This window comes from Cicer arietinum, chromosome 4, assembly GCF_000331145.2.
Source record: "Cicer arietinum cultivar CDC Frontier isolate Library 1 chromosome 4, Cicar.CDCFrontier_v2.0, whole genome shotgun sequence".
Classification (NCBI taxonomy): domain Eukaryota; kingdom Viridiplantae; phylum Streptophyta; class Magnoliopsida; order Fabales; family Fabaceae; genus Cicer; species Cicer arietinum.
Window position 1 is genome coordinate 10,446,230 of NC_021163.2, and position 16,607 is coordinate 10,462,836.

The following is a 16,607-nucleotide window of genomic DNA, read 5'->3' on the forward strand; positions in this document are numbered from 1 at the left end:
GACAAACCCTTTTCGGAGCAACATCCATAGAAGATGAAGATTTCAAAGTCACGTATTTTTCCTACAATTTTTCTGTCTCTATCTCTAGCTCTACCCACTGAAGAAAAAAAATTCGTTAAAATAGAATGAATTAAATAAATACTAATATAATAAAAAATTAAAACAAAAAAAAATAATTTAAAAAATATTTTTTAAAAAATTAATCAACTACCGAAAAATGTGTCGATGAAGTTTTCCATTAGCTTCCCGGAAATGTCACGTTAAAGTTGCCAGTAGTGTATTTTTTCCGAAAAATTTGAAATAAGTTTTCCGGTTCCGAAGAACTTCAAAAATGATTTCCGGAAGAAATGAAAAAAAAATGGTTGCTTTTAATATATTTATGAGGGTATTTTAGTATTTTTCTTTATATTTTTAGATACATGAATAAAGGAAGGGGTACACGGTAAATTTTTTGAATTTGTAGTAAATCTTTTAATCCGATCTATAAAAATCTGAGTCCGTAATGAATTATCCCGACTGATTCCGTATTAATAAAATATTTATTTAAATTTAAATACATTATTAGTTATTAAGTGCAAAAGTTGTTTATAAAAATATTGTTTTCTGAACAAACAAAAAATAAATATATTCAAGAAACGTTCCAAACACACTTAGTGCTTAGAGCAAAAGCAAATTTCGACTGCGCTATCAAAATAAAGTAGAAATACGAACTAAACTGCTCAAACAAGATGTAAAACAATTAACCACAAGCGATACCAACACACTCTAAGAGTTGAGAGCACAATTGGTTATATTCATAACAAAATTCTTTTACATGCAATTTGATCCACCTCCATACTAAAAGTTTGACATGTTCAATAATAAGATTTGCATTCAAAACATGCGAACGAAAAATCGCCTCATTTCTTGATTTTCAAATTGCCCACGTCACCGCAAACCAAACTAAATTAATTATTTGACGCGTTACACGACCGCATAAAAAAAAGCCATAAAATTGGTTAGCGTGGTTAATTGCATCCTTATGAAATACATCAAATAGTCCAAACCAATTCAAAACACCATACCACATAGATCCAAAAAGAGGGCACACAGAGAACAAATGATTCCCCAACAGAACAAATTTTCCCTTGTAGTCAACCTATCTTGAAACAACCTCCACACAAATAATGATACTTTTGCTTGGGCAAAAAATGATGTCATACTAGGTCTTGAAATGGAGGTGCGTTGATGCTAGCAACAAACTCCTCCCGTAGTACAAAATATGCCTTATTTACCAAATGTGATCCTCCATGCGTATTGTTCCACGACCACTTATCAGATACATTAACTTGTAAATGAACGTTAGCCAATAAAATCCTACATTGCTCCACTAATTCCTTCTCCCACGCAAACAACAGCCTCAACTATCTCCACCCTTGAATACCTTCTCGTCGCAACATATCTAACATAACCTCTACATTTTCCTCTTGTTGTAAAGGCAAATGAAATAACCTACTAAATTTCTCACGCAAAACCCCACCAACCAGCTATAGATCCTTCCAAAACAAAGTATTGCTCTCATTCTCAATAATTTTAAACAATTTTTTATCTTCAATACCAACTATTCCCTCAAAAATATCCTTCCACCACACAGACCCCTCGAATTGCCTCCCATAAATTCCCCAACTTCCACTCCATATTTATTGATCAACACCTTAACCTTAAGACCCTCTGACTCCGTTTTTAACCTCCAACGCCATTTATCCAATAGAGCTTTATTAAAAAAATTCAAATCTCATACTCCTAATCCACCCTTCTCTAAAGGCAAACACACCTTCTCCCAATTGACCCAATGAATCTTACTCACTTCCTCATTCCCACAAAAAAATGATTGAAAAATGAATTCAAGTTGATAAATGATACCTCAAGGAGCATTGAAAAAGAAAAGAAAATAAACCAGCAATGCATATAAGACAGTTTTGAGGAGTACTAAACGACCACCAAACGACAAAGTTCTAGAGTTCTAACTAGCCAACCTATTTCGGATCTTCTCAATAATAGGTTTCCAAAACACCTTACTTCAGATATTATCGCCAATAGGCAACCCCAAATATTTGAATGAGACACATTTCATCTTACAATTAAGAATCTCTGCCGCAGTTTGAAGTCATGAATTGTTAACAATAACACTTGCCAACATACTTTTATGAAAATTAACTTTTATGTCAGATTGAAGCTCAAACCACAACAAATTAGCCTTGTTTGCTCTAATGTTATCCCAACACTTCTCTCCCATGATCAACATATCATCTGCAAATTGTAAAAGAGAGACACGAAACTCATTTAAGTCCACCTTAAAACCTTTGAATCGATCAGCTTCCACATAAGCACTAAAAAAAGCTTTCAAACCCTCAATATCTATTACAAACAAGAACGGAGATAAGGGGTCACCTTGTCTCAATCCCCTCTGCATAACAAACTCTTATGTAGGACTCTCATTCACTAGCACAGAAACTGACGTTGAACCAACACATTCCAAAATCCATTTACGTCATTTCTCTAGAATATCCATCTTTGCCATCACAAGCTCTAGGTAATCCCACTCAACTGAGTCATATGCCTTCTCGAAGTTCACTTTGAACAAAATTAGCTTTTTTTTTTCTTCTTTTTTGCCTCATCGACCACTTCATTTGCAATTAAGATTCCAACTCAAATTTGTCTGCCTTTAACAAATGCTGATTGAGATTCAACTATTACTAAACCAATCACCTGACTCAATCTATTCGCCAACACTTTTGACAAAACTTTATACATACATCCCACTAATGACATGAGTCTAAAATCAGATAAAACTTGCAGATTGTCTTTTTTGGGAATTAAAACTATAAATGAGTAATTTGATCATTTTACCAACCTCCCATTTGCATGAAAATCACCTAGAAATCTCATAAAGTCACCTTTTATGTTCTCCCAAAACTCTTTCACAAACCCAAAATGTACCCCATCTGGACCTGGACTTTTGTAGCTGTTGCAATCACACACCGCCTGTTTGACTTCCTATTCACTAAATCCAACTAATAGTGTTCCAGCTTGCATTAGCGAGAGAGAATTAAATTGCAAGTTATCCAAACCCACGTGGATGGATCTGGTGGATTTAAATGACCTTCAAAATGATTAATTACTGCACTTCTCAACACTGAGAATTGTATTGCGACACCTCCTATTGGATACCGTACCATGAAAAAACTTTGTGTTTGCATCTCATTCTCTCAACTATTGCACTCGCGATCGTTGTCACCGAATACTACAATTCAACCGATACCAAGAACAAATATTAGCTGACAATTGTCTACGCTATTCAATCTCCACGTCTGATAGAACACGCGATTCTGCTTTAATATCTAACTTATTTAACTCATCTTTAATTATCTTATACCTCCTTAACAAAATCCTTATAACCATCAAATTCCTCCCAACACATCAACATACGAAAAGGTCTTGGTCCCTAATTATCCCAATCATCACACAAGAATAATGGACAATGATCTGACAAGCATGTATCAAACGTCCATTGCAAACAATTGCATTGATGACCCCACCTTTTTCATAAAAGAAATTGGTCTAATCTGCTCATGACCGATCCATCCAGACAACACCAAGCAAAAGCTCTACCATTTAAAGGCAAATCAATAAATTATGATTTCTCAATAAAATTATTAAAGCACAAAATGTCTTCCATTTTGATATACTCACTCCTCCATTTCCTTCCTTATTGCATTAAAATCTCCATATACACACCAACAACAATATACATCGCTCTCAACCTTCTTAACTATCATATTCACAGTTTTCGCTTCTCAATCTTGTCACAAGGTGCATAAACATTTACCACACAAATTTTTTCTCCAGTATCCTTCCACTTCCCCTCCATAACTAATGCATGATTCAATATGGAAGAACTCCACATATTGACCCGCGAGCTATCCCACAAAGTTAGTATACCTCAGGATCTATCTACCGAGACTTTGAACGAAAATCCAAACCCTTTTGATCTCTACACAATTTCACATATCTTTTCCTCCACAACCTCCAACTTCGTTTCTTCAACACACACTGTTTTTTATTTTTTATTAAACCCTGTAACTTTTTTTTTCTTTGCAACCCCTCCCATTCATCTATTATAACATAACGTTTATAAAAATATTATTTTGTAATTAATAATTAAATATTAATAAATAAGATTGACAAAAGAAATTAATATAAACATTATATATACATGTACATGTTAATTTTATTTATTGATGTTTATTTTGCTGTTAACAAATAAATATTTATGGATTTTTTTTAATTTAACTATATATACGGGCATGTATAAAATATTTTTTTAAAAACCAATTAAATCTTGATATTAACAATTGAGTTGTATTTTTTATTATTCATGGATTCTTACTTTTAGTTTTACTTGTACGTATTAATTTTAAATTATTTGTATTATAATTTTATATTTAATTTAATGAATTAAAACGCGTATTTAGATTCAATATATTTTTATTTTGATATAAATTTATTTAATTGAAAATTAAAGCCACAAAAAATTATCTATATATTTTGTGGCTTGTATTCAATCCGGGCTTTTTTATACCAACCCCAACAAAATTCTTTCCTCAATGTATAATCAATATACTACTACTCAAATATATAAAAATTGAGACATGAAAAGAACATTAAAATATCGAATACAATGAATAGATATTGTCAATATAATTAATTTTCTATTAACTTTCAATAAAAAATATCTATTTTTTCATATTTTGCTATAAAATAGAGTAATTTGACAAGATATATAGTTGCTAATATTAGATAAATTCATATAGAATTACTGTAGATATCCAATTTTTTTTAAAATATTAGTCGTCACACTTTTTGTCAAATTTATCAAAGTCAGTACTTTTCTGACTGAACATCATTTTATCAACATCAAGCTTTATATGTTTTTGAATCACGCAAACAAGTGTCGTAAAGACATTTATTAAAGAAATAAAATAAATATAAATTTTGAGTTAAATAGTTTTCTACATTTAGATTCTTTTATTATTATTATTATTATTATTATTATTATTATTATTATTATTGATAGATATTAAATACTATTATTTTTGACAGGAATACATAATTATATTTTACTTAAATATTTTTGGTTTATATAATATAAATTTAATTATAATTTTAATTCTCTATTTTTAGCAATTCATAATTTGTTTAGGCAACCATTAAATTCAAGTATTGTTGAAAGTCATTCATATATGTATGTTCAATTTCTTTTTAACTTAATTTTGTTTTTTATATAAAATAAATATAATTTGTATAGCATAAACTAAAATCTTATAGCAGCCATTTATGTCGCTATATTTTATTTTTCATTTATTTTAAATATTATTACTTTCTGAGTTTTAAAAGAGTGTCACTTAAAAAAAAAATCAAAACAAATATTGTTTTTTAGATTTTACTGAAATATTAAATATTTTTTTGTATTGTACGTTTTAAATAATATTAGTATGTAATTAGCAAATAGTGTGAAATGTTTATAAATGAGTATGAGAGTATGAAAATTAGCAAAAATTGACATTTATTATTAAATGAAATGACTATTATTTTTAGGATTTTAATTTATATATATTGACAATATAAATTTTTTTACACTAACAATATATAAAAATTAAATTTTTATTTTTATCTTTTATTTATTTATTAATGTACATTAATAATTAATATTAAATAAATATGAACTTGAAAAAAATTATAACACTCTAAAACACTTTTTTTTATCCACAAATATAATTACAGAATCATGTGCTAATCAGAAGTAGGGGAGAAAAACTTTTACCATTAATCATAAAAATCAAAAGAGATGACAGTGAGAGGCAAAACTTTTGATCTTATATCTGCCGGCTGGACTTTGATAACCTGTTTTGATCGTCCTTCAATCTTGGCGCTTTTCAAAAGTCATAGTCCACAGATCTCTTTAAGAAGATTCAAATATGCGTGCTTTCCCAACTTAACACCAAAATTATTTTTTAATTCAACCATGTGAAGCATTTTAGACTCCTCTAAAATTATTAATTCACTATAAAAATAAAGTCATTTTTTTTAAAGACAAAAATGTCATATACTTTCTCCTATCCTTATTATAAGCCAACATAATTATTTTAATAGCTATAACAAAATTAATAATTGAGAGTGATAAGTGGGAGTATTTAATAAGCACCTCAACAAACATATGTTATGCCAAGGAAAAGGAATCGAGACGCTTAGAAACTTATAGTATTAATCACTTTATTGATCAGCAATTAATTTATATACAAAATAATTTTTAAAGTTTAATTGCTTATAAAATCAGCAACTAGTTTATACAAATTTACTTTTTTTTTCCACGTAACCAACCACACTTCATGATTGTTCAGATTAAAAATTACTTAAAAAATTATCAACACTTTTAATACAAAACTTTTACATTATCATTAAATTAGAATTGTTCAGTGTAATTTTAGAATTCAAAGTACGACTAAAATAAAACATTTTAGTGATATGGAGATTATGATTAATAATTAAGAGTGTAAAATATTAGTACTGTGATAATATATATAAATTAAATTTAAATATATTTATAGTTCTTATAAAATTATATATTTTTTGCTTTAAGATTTTCTAACAATTATTTGTTTTGTTTAGTCTTTACATAAACCAATTTTAATATAAATAAATTTCATAAAGATTAAAACTAACTATCAAACATAAAAAACAAAAAGTAATATTTTCTTTAAAATAAATAATAGCTGAAAAATTAACGTATATAATTTAAAATATAAATTATGTTTTTAAATAATATTTTTGTTTAAGTTTAGTAAAACAATCTCGAAATTATGACGATTACATTTATATTATCGACTGAAGCCATTTAATTTTGTTGTGGAACATGCATGGTTTGAAAAGAGCGAGTATTAAGTCACGTGGAGGATCGAGAAAGGTCCCTAATAATTCGCATTTTAATTTAGCTCCTGACTCCTAACGCCATCATCACACACACACACACACACATTCAACAAACTCCGCCAAATTCCATTTCACTACAATTCCGATGGATTGTAATTGCTCCAACCTTCAACTCATTCCACCCTCTCCATCCAACAACTACAAACTTCTCTTCCAATCCCTCTCTCAAATCCCTATCCATCACTACGCTCTCGCCACCGCATTCGCTCTCATTTGCTTCCTCTACAATTTCCTCGAAATCCATTTCCTTCAAGACCTCTTCACCGCTTTCTCTGGCTCCGCCGTTGACTTCACCTATAATTCTTCTTCTCAAATCTACGACGCCGTCGTTTCAAAGTGCCGGATTCTTCAAGGCAGATATTCGGTCACTCCCTGGCTTTCTAGTCCTCATCTTCAAACCGTTTTCCTCAACTTCTTTGGAAATCCTCCAATCTTCAAATACAAAAGGTTATAAAATTTCTCTTCTTCTTCTTCTTTTTTTTTTTTTTGTAATTGTATATGATTATGAACTAATTTATTGGTTTCATGAATCTAACAATTGCTCTTATATTCACTTTCAGACAATTATTTAATACTCCTGATGGTGGAACTATTGCTTTGGACTGGCTTACCTATTCTGATGGTATATACATATTTAGGATATTCAAATTATCAATTTCTTTTCTATATGCATAAGAGTTTAATTTTTATATACGTCCATAAATCACAACTAATCATATGTTTGATTATTTTAGAGTAGTTACGACTGTGTCGATTAAAGTAGTTAGAAACATTTTTAATTATCCTACGTTTATGATTGGTTAATAATGTAATTTTGTTATATTGACGGTGTATGCGAATTAAATCTATGAGTTTAGTTGATTTGAGGATTATTATCAAATTAGTTGATTACATGGTTGACCTTTAAGCATTTTGTTTCTGATCTTGTTACAGTTTGTGGCAGTACTTTCCATGTAAATGATGATGTCACTAAAGACGGATCTACTCCCATTGTTGTAGTGATTCCTGGTTTAACAAGTGACTCTTCATCTCCTGTAAGTTGTTATATAAGTAGGTCATACTTTTATTTATGGTTTGCGCCTAAATGTTAGTTTTTTTTTTCTCATTATTTTTTCTTTTAATCAACTTAAGGCGAACTGGAAAAATGATATACTTAGAGCCTGTTTGTTAGAGATTATAAAAAGTTAGTGATTTTGACATTCGATAATTATATACTAGTTGGTGGTTTAATACTTGATTATTATAGGGCAGGGATTGTGATCTCTGGTTGTGATAACGTTCTCTTTTATAGCACCAGTTATCATTGTCCGAGTCTGCTATATATGTTTGTTTTTTGGATGTTGTTTTGTATGATTCGATGGTAATTTCATCTAACCATATATAAATAATGTGTGCTTCTTTGCAATACATGTTAATAGGACTTTAGTGGAGAAATCAGCCTCTTGTAAATGCAAATCAAAACTGCCTATAATAGAACTGCAGTCCAATTTTCTGTGAAACCTGTCATAGTTTTCTTCATATACTATATTATGCTTTACATATTGGGAAAATGCACATTAAATATTACACGTCAAGCGTTAGAGTCATCCTCGAAACTCTGGCCTGACAAATAAATTTCCACTTGTGAGTGTTATGGCCTAAGGCTGGGAATTATAAATTTCTCAAGAGCACATGGTAAGAGGAAGTGGGCCAAGAGCAATATCAGGTTGACATTTGATGCATATTTAAGATATTAATGATATAAAGGAAGATTGTTTTCCGGAACAGTATTAAGAAGAAGTGAGCAAGAACAATATCGGGTTAGATATTTGATTCATGCTAAAGTGTTGATGCTAAAAAGAAAGATTGCTTCCCTCAACGAAAAGTAGTTGTCAACATGGAGATATTGGACTGGACATTGTTGTTTTATCTATTCATTCTTATTTGAGCATCATTTATGCTAGATGTACGGATGTATTAATTTTTAATTGTTTATCTCTTTTTGCCAATTAGAATATTCATTTATATTTTAGTGGTGTCTTACAGTTTACTTTTTTCTATTTCTTCCTCCCCCCTTGGTAGTATCTCAAACATCTTGCATATCATACAGCAAAGCGTGGATGGAAAGTTGTTATCAGTAATCACCGAGGACTTGGAGGTGTTTCAATCACGGTTAGTTTATCTGCAAGCTGAAACTTTATAGATTAACAAGTTTAAAACGTTTCAAGACAAAACTTGAATAATGTTGATCCATATGAAGAATCATCAGCATCTTTATTGTACTTCCTCAATATCATCCAAATCAATCTGAAATTGAAGTTATTAGGTGAATTTTTAAGATTTGTTTTATATCTTCGTTGAATTTTAAGTTTGGTATCGTACCGTTCAGTTCATAATCTTAAAATTTAGGTTACTTTAATAAATTATCTAATCAGCTAGGTGAATCTTGCCAATCTATTTACATGTCAAGAAGCAAATTCTTGAAACAGCAATTGTCTGAGAACAATAACTAGTTTAAGGAGCTCCTTTAGAACATGAAAATGACAGCAGCAAAGTGTTCTTGATGTTTTTCTTTTACATCCCATTTTGTTAGAATTTTTGGATTGGTGTGCATCTCAATACTGTGAATATTGTGTGGTGTAACAGTTTTGTTGTTTTTACCTATAGTAGTGTAATTTCTTATTAAAATTGTTTCAGTCTGATTGTTTCTACAATGCTGGGTGGACCGAGGATGCCCGAACAGTGGTTAATTATGTCCACAAAAAGAATCCCGAGGCACCTTTGTTTCTTATTGGAACTAGTATTGGAGCTAATGTTCTGGTAAAATCATAGCTCAAGTCTTATGGAGTGCTTACATCAAATGTCTTAACATTTCATGTAATTTATTAACTAATTTAATTGCTAAATTCAAATAGTCTAAACCTTAAAATTTCCATTTAACACATACATCTTTATTGCCCAAAATAATTGACCCTTTCAATTTCCAATGCACTTATTTCCAATTGTACCATTTAATTAATACTACTTGTATAATTTTCGATGCAATATCTTTTACTATACATTTATGATATTGATAATGCACCAGTAGTTAATAACGATAATTTGGTAAAAATAGTATTCTCTCTCTTTCATTTATACACGTTTCTTAATATATGTTAAATGGTCAAATGACTCCATTATTTAAGGCACCAAGGACTTAGCTTCCCCACATCAACCTTTTTTCTGAAATTTGCTCTCTCCTGGCTGGAGCTTGATCAAAATTTCCTACTTTGTCGTTCTGGTTTAGGATAATATCAGAACTGTTCTTGCTCATGATGTTAATGTTTCCCGCTTGTACATTGTATATGTGTATTGCTATATCACTTTTATTTGTTTGACATTTCTTCCTTAACCACATTGACCTGTATTTCTTCTCAAAATGCTCTCTCAGTTGGATCTTTTTCCAATCCCTTGTTTTATGCTTTGTAATTGCTATCTAGAGAACCAAAAAATATACTGGTTTCTAAGACTGAACATACAATGATTTGAATATTTGTTGCACAGATATTCTTTACGTCATAAACACCCCCTGCCCTGGTCCCCCATGATGAGAAAATGGGTAAGATAGGGAAGACATCATTGCTGGTTCCTAACCACATTTTTAGATCAATTCTGACTCATATGTTAGTGGTTGTTTTTTTCTTTAACTTATGTCATCACATTTGGTACATACACTATTACCTTTTCAAACTACAGCAAAACTAGGAATTCGACAAATGTTAACTTGTTCTCACATGTGCAATGAGTTTGTTTTTGGCACTGCATGTTTCACTTGAAAGATTGTCTGCAGGTAAAATATCTTGGTGAGGATGGTGAGAATATTCCTGTAGCTGGAGCTGTAGCCATTTGCTCTCCTTGGGATCTTTTGGTTAGTATTTTGATTTCAAAACTATTCTTTTGCATTTCGGCTGGCATTGATCAATGTGCATAATATATAATGAAAATCGAGACTATCCATCTTTCATCGGAATTTGGATTTTGGATCCAGTTTATTTGTTTGTGGAACTAGCTGACACAAATTGTAAGGAGTAATTCAAAATCATTTCAATCTTCTAGGAACATTAATATTAACACTGTGCATTAAGGATGCATTTGGACAAACAAATTATTTAAGCATGTATATAATAAGTTATTCTATGTAGTTTAATTATGCACTCATTCATAAAATATTTTGGAGAATTCATTGGAAAAATTAAAAACAACTTTTAAACATGTAAGAAGTTTTTATAATTGTATCCAAACACTTATACAACTGCCTATGTTATGAGATAAGTCTAAACAAGCTCTTCCAAATGTTCCCTAATTCTTCAATTAATTATCCTCAATCCGACAATTGTTTAGATAAGTTGTTAATGTGACTTCTTTGTTACACATTTTTAATGTAATCATAACATATGCAATAAAAAGACTTGTTTAATAGTGACACCACTTCCGTGTTGCCCGCAGAGCAGTTTAGTGGTTTATAACTATGTTATACTCAATATACAATTCTTGCATTTTTCTATTGGTCTAATATTTTCAACTTTAGGAACAGAGTGTATAAACTCCACATTATTTTTTAAGCAGGGAGAGTGGGTTAGGGAGTAAAGGTAGGCGTTTCTAAAAAGTTGAAGACACATGTTGGTTTGAAGATTGAGTTTGAAACACTTATAGGCCTTCAGCAAGATATGTGTTGGGGAGTCTAGGGGTGCACGAGAGCAACAAAAACCAAATGCTTCAGGACCACAAGAGAGTTTGATACCACATCACTAGTCACACTTGAATTTCAACAATCTCCCTATCAAGTGTGATTGACTCACATCACTAGACTTAATCCACACTAGGATCTCACTCCCGCTCCCCCACCAAGCCGAACCATGACTCTGATACCACTTGTTGGAGAGTCTGAGGGTGCGCGTGAGTAATAACAGACCAAATACTTTAGAACAACAAGAGACTTTGACACCACATTACCACCCAAAACCTTAAGGAATTAGGTATATGGGTCACCTTTCTTATATATCCAACATTTCCTTCATTCCTAGTCGATGCGAGACTAACCACTTACACTTGAATTCCAACAATGTGTTTCTGGTTCAAAATTATTTTATACCATATATTTGATATGATTGATGCAATTGAATTGAATTTCACTACCATTGAACATTACTGGAAGTTTGAATTGTTTGACATTTTCCTTAACCAGATGTTATGTTTGTGTTTACCCGTGTAACATGTTAACATTTGCAGATAGGGGACCGATTTATAACCCGTAAGCGTGTGCAGAAGTTTTATGATAAAGCACTAGCAGTTGGACTTCAAGGTTATGCAAAATTGTATGTTGGTATCTTCCATTGAAATTCAGATATATATATTTTTATTAAGTTATTGGTTTTTCATCTATAAATTGTTCATTTGCAGACTAACATGCAAAAATTAAAGTTCATTATCAAGTCTGATTTAACATATTTCTCCAATATTCATTGCATGCAGACATCAGCCTCTTTTTGCTCGCCTTGCTAATTGGGAAGGAATAGAAAAGGTGGCCTTCCTCTTTATAATTTCATATTTATTACTACTGTGAGTTTAACAATAACATCAATCGAATATACTACAGTTGTATGACTCTGACCTGTTTATTCAATTATTCCCTTTTCATTCTACTATCTGGTAATCTTTTTTTGATGATTTACTTTCTAATTGGAAAATGGAGCTAAGTTTTTATTGTGGTTTTAAGGTAAGTTACTAATCTGTAGTAGTACTCGAATTGTTTGGATTTATATCTAGAAGTCCTCTCAGGTCTCAGCACTCAATTTTGTGAAAATAAATTATTCACAATTCAAATACCCAAATCTCTCAAAGTTAGGGATTGATATATATCTCCTAAATAAACCAGAATTCCGTTCTTTTTTCATGGGATATTAGTTCAGCAATAATAAGAAATTAAATCAACAATGTCAACATTAATAAATGAGGAGGATGCATGAATGGTGTTATTGACCCAAGACTAGCATTGTCGTTTTTTCCCTTATTCTTCCTGATTCTGCTATTTTATAATGGTCATGCATGTGTAAATGTTACAAGTCAAGGACTATGCAAGTGATTGAATGGTGCACGTTGCTTTTAGAGGCCAATCAATTGCAGCTCATTTATTTGTTTGGATATATCTTTTTCCTTAACCCAAAGGATTACATTATTCTAATACGTGCTGCATTTTTAATGCTCGGTTCCCATATTATTGATTTGCTTTAGTTTTTAGATTTTTATCAATTCTGAGTGCATGTACTTTTATGCTTTGCAGTCACTTTCTATCCGAGATTTTGATAACCATGCCACCCGCATTGTTGGGAACTATGAGGTACATATGCAGGACATAGAATTTATAATCTTCTATTTTCTTGCCTTATCTCATGTTCTAGTTCCTTATGTCAGTTTTAAAAAATGATCTTGTTTCTTTAGACTGTTGATACATACTATAGACGCTGCAGCAGTTCTATTTATGTGCAATCTGTATTGATTCCACTGCTCTGTATTAGTGCTTTGGATGATCCATTATGTACCAGGGAAGCCATTCCTTGGGATGAATGCAGGTATGCTGATTTATTTTATTTCATGCCATAGTTCTGATTAATTTGCTTTCTTTTGCATTACTTAACCAGTTTTTTATTTACTCTTTTCATAGGGCAAATAAAAATGTTGTGTTGGCCACTGTAAAACATGGAGGACATCTGGCTTTCTTTGAAGGGATCACTGCATCTAGACTTTGGTAACTTGCCTCATTTTGTAGATCTGACTTTTCCATTTTGTCACATCTTCCATCTCATGCTTTTATCTGTCTTCAATTGTTGCAAAATCTTTCTCTCTTTTTTCTTTCTCCAGGGGGTGGGGGTTTCTTATGGAAAGATTCTTTTGTATTTGATATCATCTTTTGATTAGTTCATGTTGAAATATAATCCAATTAAGAGTGACTAGTGTATATATATAAAAAAAATTGATTAGCAACTTTCTTCCCTCTTGCAGGTGGGTAGGAGCTGCTAATGAATTCCTTGATGTACTACTCTCTAGCCCTTTCAAGCATGTTCAGAAGAAGGTATACGTTATGCTATTGTATTTACTTATTTTGCTTATTGACTAATGTATATTCATATTCTGGTTGTTTGCTATCTTTAATGTAAATACTATATACGCTTTGGTATGGCATAAAATATGTTATTCAAGATTGCTTTAGGCTATCTTATCTTTATCTCTGAGTACTAAGCGGTCACCTTTCTACTTGCTGAAACTGTTGTTTTCCCTGTTAATGGCATTGCAGATCTCTACACCAAACAAACTATTGGACTCGTCAATTGATCAGGGCCCGTACCTCAATATTACTGAGGATGGAATGGTGGCTGCTTCGAACAATGAGCCAACAACAGACGATGCAGAAGAAATACATGTTAGACAGGATACACATCATGTTGGGCGTGACAGGGTTCCAGTAAAAAAGAAACAAAATGAGCTTGTTACTAACACTGGGAGTGGTGGTTCCTCTTGTAATGCACAGACAGCTAGTGCCCATAATCCAGTGCCTCTTGATGTGTTAACACCTTTGAAAAGATATGTAGGTCAGTTATCTCGACAAAATCGATTGTCCATCTGGCTGCTGGTTTATATTGCTATCACCACAAGTTGGCCACTGGTTGGTTCAGCCCTATCTCTTGTGTTTGGGAAAAGGCTCAGGAGATAATATCGTATTACAATATATTATTGTTGCATTTGTATTTATAGATGTATAATAATAATAAATTGATAATAATAGTAAGAGTAATATACTTTTTCTCCATTTCTGAGTTTATGGTGAAATTAGTTGGGACTTTCAGTCGTCTATTGTTTTCCTTAAATCACCTGTTTGCCCTGTTCTCCTCCTGCCTTTCAACAACAGAAACGCTTATATATAATAATTTGCTTATTCGATTAAGCTTTTTTGCGTATTATAAGATGCTTCAAACATGCTCTTTAGTGTAGACGTGGAAGATATGGATTTCGAAATTAACCATACCAGAGCATACTACAAAAGTCAACAACCAATGTTGTGTTTTACACATATCACAAGGTAATTTTCCTTTGATATTAAAATGAGAAAATTATCAATGAAACACAAAAAAGGAGAACAAGTTAAACCTGCTCACAGATATATTCAAATTGTGGTTAAAATTTAAAAGCACATCCTCAGAAAAAAATAGTTGAAAACGATACTTTGGTAGCTAACAGTTTAAACTCCGTCTCCGTATACTCTTTGCCATTTCCTTGAAGATGAATTTAAAATTCACGCGATTAAACTATGGGGTAATACCAAACTCAGTCAACAAAAAGTATTAGTATAAAAATAAAAAATCAATAGTTCTGAAATAGACGTAAAACATTTTGGCCTGATAGTTAAGTAGGACATAGGGGTTATCGTATTCTGCTATATTAAACAATCCTAATCCAGTGAGTATTTCAACTTCCAACTAATCAGTTTGTACTATAGTTGCAACGGTTTTTCTTTTCGATATTTATATATACATGTATTGGAATCTTCTTTAAGTTTAATATAAAAAAGTATACGAGTAGCTAGGAAGTAATTGTCACAAAAATTTCATTTCATAACCTGATTTTTTTTCCTTTCATATAAGTTGGATTTGATTTGCTTTGTATTTAGATTCCGGACAAAAGTTTTTGGTATAGGAAATGACGTAGTATTTCTTAGAAGGAACATAAAGCCAGAGAAAGACAAATAAAACGTTCAAGTAATAATAAAATCTTGTGAAGGAATAGAAGTTTCTAAAATCAGAAGAGGACGACCAGGATTAATATTAAAAAAGTAAACCATAAGCTAGATTAGTGTAACATTGTTTTCTCAGCCTCTGTCGCTTGTCGATGGTTTATTCATCCATTTATTATGTCTTTTATTGTTAATTACTAGTAGTAATTAATTTGATATTGCAATGGATGTAACTTAATTTGTCAATCTGTCTTAATCTTTGACTGAAGATGTAAAGCACCTTTTTAGGAGGAATATGCCTTTGGTTAAATCTAGGACAGGATTGGCCGAAGGGCATATTTCAAGCACCCACCAATCTGAATCGGATCTTTGTCCCCGAAGGTGTAGTAACATCCAATATAAGTATTAATTAACTTGAAAGAGAGAAAAAAAAAAAGTAATAAAAAAATAGAAACTCGTATAATTATTCTGAGTTGATGTCTAGACTTGCATCCAAATGATTTTTTTTTAGTTCTAAGTATTTGACTTTCTAATTATTACATTTGTATAAAGAAACTGTTTTTATTTAATCATATTTTTAAAAGTTCAATTTAATATTAACTATTAATGTATCAATAATACAACTAATTATTTATTGTAGAGAAATGAATATGTGAGGTAAGATAAAAGATACTGTAAAAAAATGTATTTATCGTGATAATTAAATTTAGAGTAGACATCCACTCAAAGTTTAACCGTTTGATGGGAGTTGCATTGAGATTAGATCGTTAATAATAAAATTATAATACTTAAAATAAAAAATAACACAGTTTCTTAACTTAACATTATTAAAAAT

General features: G+C 31.1%; 1 protein-coding gene across 1 annotated transcript; it reads left to right on the plus strand.

Annotated features, from left to right (window-relative positions):
* Window positions 1-6,994: 6,994 nt before the first annotated feature.
* Window positions 6,995-14,851, plus strand: LOC101514452 (embryogenesis-associated protein EMB8-like). The gene is made up of 13 exons (XM_004496296.4): window positions 6,995-7,476; window positions 7,590-7,651; window positions 7,963-8,063; window positions 9,091-9,180; window positions 9,706-9,828; window positions 10,838-10,915; window positions 12,277-12,362; window positions 12,520-12,568; window positions 13,328-13,384; window positions 13,486-13,616; window positions 13,709-13,792; window positions 14,047-14,116; window positions 14,339-14,851. The coding sequence occupies exons 1-13, from the start codon at window positions 7,115-7,117 to the stop codon at window positions 14,753-14,755; spliced, it is 1,710 nt and encodes a 569-aa protein (XP_004496353.1). The 5' UTR covers window positions 6,995-7,114; the 3' UTR covers window positions 14,756-14,851.
* The last annotated feature ends 1,756 nt before the right edge of the window (window positions 14,852-16,607 follow it).

Excerpts from the sequence above, each read along its gene's own strand:
- LOC101514452 (XM_004496296.4), top strand. The coding sequence starts at position 7,115 with ATGGATTGTAATTGCTCCAACCTTCAACTCATTCCACCCTCTCCATCC. Across the intron at positions 12,569-13,327 it reads ATTGGGAAGGAATAGAAAAG|TCACTTTCTATCCGAGATTT; the intron begins GTGGCCTTCCTC and ends TATGCTTTGCAG. Across the intron at positions 13,617-13,708 it reads ATTCCTTGGGATGAATGCAG|GGCAAATAAAAATGTTGTGT; the intron begins GTATGCTGATTT and ends CTCTTTTCATAG.